Source organism: Periplaneta americana, chromosome 12, assembly GCF_040183065.1.
Source record: "Periplaneta americana isolate PAMFEO1 chromosome 12, P.americana_PAMFEO1_priV1, whole genome shotgun sequence".
NCBI classification, from domain to species: domain Eukaryota; kingdom Metazoa; phylum Arthropoda; class Insecta; order Blattodea; family Blattidae; genus Periplaneta; species Periplaneta americana.
This window is the reverse complement of record NC_091128.1, coordinates 42,564,244-42,570,243: the sequence shown is the minus strand read 5'-3', so window position 1 is coordinate 42,570,243 and position 6,000 is coordinate 42,564,244. Positions and strand designations below refer to the sequence as shown.

At 35.7% G+C, this 6,000-nt stretch overlaps 1 protein-coding gene across 2 annotated transcripts in view; it reads right to left on the bottom strand.

The window, feature by feature from the left end:
- Nucleotides 1-3,617: 3,617 nt before the first annotated feature.
- IntS3 (integrator complex subunit 3) overlaps nt 3,618-6,000 on the bottom strand; it is a 181,593-nt gene continuing 179,210 nt past the window's right edge. For both annotated transcript variants that reach the window (XM_069841161.1, XM_069841162.1), the window contains exon 16: nt 3,618-4,470. In XM_069841161.1, the coding sequence (XP_069697262.1) occupies nt 4,396-4,470 (75 nt within the window). In that variant the 3' untranslated portion in view covers nt 3,618-4,395. The remainder of the gene's footprint in view (nt 4,471-6,000) is intronic.

Sequence of the window (6,000 nt, the reverse complement as noted above, 5' to 3'; positions counted from 1 at the left end):
ATGTATACAAATAATAAATTGTTCTTCCTCTGACATTATCGTCAAGTGAGATGTACTGCCTGATAATAGATGTACTCGTACATATCAGCCAGAATCTCAATCAGAAGATAACATAATGTAAAACAAAGTTAAAATAATCAACATGCTATACAACTGCAGCAGCAAACTTCTTTCTGCCTACAGCCCCAATCTTGGAGGGGGCCCTGTCTAGGGAAAATAATAATAATAATAATAGTAATAATAATAATAATAATAATAATAATAATAATAATAATAATAATAATAATAATAATAATAGTAGTGATATTTGTTGGTACACTAAAACTTTCATATACAGGCTGAAAGTGAAACAGTCCTGCAGATTGTAAGGGACGATAGAATACACTTAAATGAATAGAAAACCTATGTTACATTTTGTGATTATATGCATGGTTAATTAGAAAATTAAGTTGAAAGTTCCAGCAGTCTGGCAATCTCGCCACCAACACAGTCCCCTTTCTTCTCGTAATACAGATAAGAGGTCAACAGACTCAGCCTACGTGAACTGCCTCCCACCTCTCTCTCTGCTACAACATTGCAATCTCGATGCATCATTCATTGGCTTGAAATTAGTGGTTTTTAAATTAAATTTACACGAAAATCGTCCACGCTATTGAAATAGGCTACACCAGAGAGATAAATGATTCTTTATTAGATTTTCTATCGGTATGGACAAAAATCACAACCCTACTCGCAATAATTATCAAATAAGAGGATGTTAAACATTTGGAAAAAACATTTTTTTCTGAGAAAAATATGAACTTTCCACCAATGTGGTATGGCACTTTCTTGTTACATACAACATGAACTATTTGCTCTGAAAATCTGTAGAATTATTTCACTTCCATCCTGTTAATATATATACAGGTACATAAAAAGTAGTTTAAACAAATCAAACCTAACCTGTCACTGTTTTTAGACCTTACAAAAACTCGCTTTCTACCTATCTACATTTGTTTAAACTATCTATAATCTTTTCGCTGTAAGAAAAATCCTAATGTAAACAATAGCACGTGACTGAAGTGAGGTTTCATTGGCCGCTGTTTGGCGCCATAGATTCTCAGTACGTGTTCCCGCCTACTGTTGTACATTCTGTTTCATGTTAAACATTTCCCTTACTCGTCAAGTAGGCCTAACCTCACTACTATGCATTCATTTGCTTAGGAAACATTTATTTTATAATAACAGCAATTAAATTATTTTTTAAGTCTTATGTCTTCACAATGGACAGTTGAGGATACAGAAGCCATACTTCAGTAGCACGTGCTTACGTGAACTACGGTACGAGCTCAAGTGACGCCAGCTTGTTACAAGAACAGACTACCTCGGTATTACTGTTGGTATTCATCCGCGTTCATAGTACATAACAAAATATAAAAGTAGCTTTTCTTTTACATAGCGTTTTACACATGAGTGAAGTTAAATATTTCATCATATTTAACAACTAGAATTCAATTTTTTATTTTCAAATAATACAAGATTGTGGTTTCCAAACACGAGCTATATTTTCCTGCGTAATGTGAGTGTTTCGACTGGGAGCCAATCATGGGTATGACAGCCAGGTGCTTATGTTTACATTAGGATTTTTCTTACAGCGAAAACAGTATACTATATAGTGTCTTCAGATTTTATAGAATAATCCCGTAAGACAGAAATGATTAGTGAATGGTATTGTGGGATGGGTATAAAAAACCAATCTTTTTAATAATTCCAAGGGAAAAATTGTTCTGTGGGTGGGTATCGAACCCGGGACCTTTGGCTAAGCGCGCCAACAATCTTCCGACTGAGCTACCCAGGAACTCTACCAGACCTCGGCTCAATTATTCCCTTTTATATCCACGTACCTCAAGTGGGTTGACAAGATGTCAAAGATCCAGCATTGAGTGCACACTTTTTCTGTGTGACTTAAATGTTGTGGTTTTTTGTTAACAAACAATTGCGTGTATTATACAAATCTGACTTTTCAAGAATAACTCCCTAGGAGCAAGGTCTGGACTGTAGGGTGGATGATCAAAAACCTCCCACCCATATCGATCCAGCAAATGTCGGGTTGCAGCAGCAGTGCAGGCATTGGCATGGAGAAGCACAATACTGTGAGAAAGCAGTCCACTCCGGAGTTTTTGATGACTTGCCGTAGTTTTCTTAGTGTCTCACAATACCGATGAACATTGATCATAATGCCCCTTGGCACGAAATCCACCAGGGAAACCCCTTACCATCTCAAAAAACAATCGCTATGACTTTTTGTGTTGACAAAGACTGTTCAAATTTTCGCGGTTCCTACGGTGATGAGGGATGATGCCACTCAAATGACTTGCCCTTGCTCTCTTGGGGTTATATGAGACACCCAGATCAGTTTCTGCAGGTTTCAACTTCTGAGCATTTAAGAATCGATAAACTTTTCTCACCTCACAGTTAAAGGGATTTTGTATCACACAGTTCATTTTGAACACTTACAAAATGCACAGTAACATCTTGTTACAGCCTGCATTCACAGAATACTGAGAAAAGATGTTGGGTAAATTAGTCAACTTTAAACAGAGGAAGGGAATTGAACTGCGCGGTAGGAATGTGCAAACAGTCATTACTTCTTGGATCACTCTCGTATATTCTGTACAACACCATGTTTCCTAACATAATCATGCATGCCATCGTTCATAATCCAAAAAGCAGGATCATTAGCCATTACTTATGGGAGGAAATAGGATTTCACTATCATAATATATTGACGAAGTACTTATCTGTAGTTTTGTTCACCACTTTCTTGTTTTTTCCTCAGTCAATGATAGTAAATATCATGTACTAGCCATCAGACAAATAAATAATAAATATATTGACGAAGAATTGTTATCTGTGTCATCTGTACGATCTGAATCAACAATATCACTTAAATCAGAAACAGTGAACACGGAAGTACCAGATTGTTGGACCGAACTTTTTTCAAATCTGATTTCTTTAAAAATACATTAATTCTAGTTTTGGAATTTGTGTGATAAATTCAGTTTTCCAAACAGTCATTTGTTTGTTTTTTTTTTGTGCTGCGCACCACTTATTTTAACTCTACAATCACTCATTCTCTAATAATTCACTAATAACTAAATCACACACCAACCAACCAACCTACCAGATCACCTGCAAACAAACGTAAGATAAACAGTTCAACAATGAGCACTGTTAACAATGGCTCAGGGCAGTATGAAAAATGAGTTTGATTGGGTATGATAAATTAAACCTTAAGTGCACGGACAGTAACTGTTAGTTTGTCAATCCCTTTCCATTATTTTCTTAGGATATTAAATGTCAATATTTTAGCAATTCTTTTTAGCATAATTCCATAGAAATATATCACTGCCTCGTTTTAATGAGTATGCCACTGCACACCATTCCACAGATGAATTACTTAATGTTCTTTGTTGTAGCAGAAATATTTTTTCGTTCACATTAGGTTTTTTTGAATGTCATATCACAATATTTTCTTGGAAAGAATTATATATACATGGGTCTGAGTCTGTTACACTAAATCCAATGTGAATAATGATACATTTTCAGTACCATTATAAGTCAAATGAAGAACACCATTATGTCATTTCATGTTTTAATTTAAAAAACATAATATTCACATATATTATGCTAGGAAATGTACAAAAGTTTCTGTGCATTTATTTACAAGAATTATGTGTACAAGATTACGAAATCCTTGTAAACTATTTAAACTCATATTCCCACAAAACTGAAACACTTTACAAGGATGATGATAGAGGTTTCCAATGAGATGCATTTTACTGTTTGAACAGTAATAGAATGTACAATCATTCAAAACAAACACAACATAATATGTTACACATTCAAACTTACACACATCCTCGCACACATTCAAGTACATACATGCAAAACATTTTCATCCATTCAAATTCCCAATGTGGGATGTCATTTACATCAACATAAATATGGATCTAAAATAAGGAGAACTGGAAATGCCAGTTAATATTATCTCAAAATCCATATTCTTACAATTTATGAAACAGTTCCTCATAAAATACCGCTGCTATGCAATATCTTTTTTTTTTTTTAATAATGAACAACTATTACTCAAAAACCAAGTTTCTATTAAATTAACAAAGTACAGTTGATAACTGGTTCACTTTTCATTCACAACAGCAATGTATCTTGTTTAATTTTGAGATTACTTTCGAAACATTATCCAATTTTCCAAATTTATTGTAATTTTATTACAGTTCTTGCACTTTCTTTCACTGACGAATGTATAAAAACTGTCTCCTCATAGTATAAAACTGTGGCAAAAATATAATCAAATTGTCCCCAATTTATACTGCCACATTTCACACTGGTGGTGGGTCAATCGCTGTCTGAACCAACAGGATTTACCTTTTTCCTCTTCTTTGAATGCCTTGGCTTTACTATTTCTTCCTCCTGAAAACAAGAGATATATGGATAAAATAAAGGCATGCTATCAATGCATAAAGACTGGGTCTGTGTTATTAAGTATTAAAAAAATTAACCAGTGTAATGAACTGTATTAGTTATAGGAAATACAGGGTGGCACACGAAATGTCATACCATTTAATTATCTCATTAAAATTTTAATATTGTAGTTTCGATGTTTCTAACTGCGCTAGTGGATGCCGAAATTCATGGAAAATCTGATAGGTTGCATCACAATTCAGATATAACCATAGCTACGAGCCAAACATCAATTTGTGAAATGGCGGACAATGTTCGATTGACTGTTGAATACAAGGTGAAAGTTGTTCTGTTTTTCGCAGAAACGAAGAGTGTTGTGAGGACTCAGAGACGTTTTCGTGCTCACTTTAAAACACGATGGGTTCCTAGCAAGCAGACAATTTATAGATTGTCCAACAGTTTGAAACTAACAGTTCTGTGTTGGAAAAAATGCAGCCGCGACGCGCTAGTGTCCATACGCCAGACAACTTTGAAGCAGTTCGCATGGCTTTGACTCGAAGTCACTCTAAATCAACAAGGAGGACTTCTGCTGAGTTGAGAATTGGTCGTTGGACAGTGCAAAGGATCATGCGTTCAGATCTTCAATAATTGTATTCCTACATACCGTTCTGCATAAACTTACAGAGAGATAAGGAGCGGAGGCAACAATTTGCATTGTGGTCAATGGAAGAAGAGGCTGTGCTCCACAACATATGATTTACAGACGAGGCCTACTTTCATGTGAACGGTGTTGTGAATAAACAAAACGTTCGATTCGGGGCGAGGGAACGTCCTCGCATACTGCATGAAAAAGAAATGTTTGGGGCAAAAGTTTCTGTACAGGCCGCAATTTCGATCCAAGGAATCATCAGTCCAATTCTCTTCGATGAAACTGTCAACCAAGTTTGATACAAAACCATGTTGGAAAGCAGTTTTATCCCCCATCTCATGGCAAAAGGTCTCCCTACGGAAACACAGTGGTTCATGAACGATGGAACCCATCCACACACTACAAACACCGTTCTGGATTACCTGCACGAGATGTTTGATCTTCGTGTGATGTCACATTGACATGGATGCGGCAAAATGTGGCCGCCTAATAGCCCGGACATTAATCTGTGCGATTTATTTTTATGGGGATTCCTAAAAGAGAAAGTCTACCAAAGGAGGCCAGAAAATGTGGTGCAGCTCAGAGCCCTTCTAGTGGAGTTGTGCCGTGCGCTATCTGAAGACTTGTGTCGAAAAGTGGTGACAAATGTAAGGGTTCATTTGCTAGAGGTTGTGAGGCAAAACGGTGGTCATATGGAACATGTTCTGCATTAGAGATAAAATTCCATATTCTAATTATTAATTCTGTATAATTTTATAAAGCTTTAATACAAATCAATACGTGTTATGTGTAAAATAAATGGTATGAAATTTCGTGTGCCATCCTGTATGTAATTAAGGATGAATTAATAAGAAAGTGGAATTATTCGTATAAACTGAAGACTGGACATA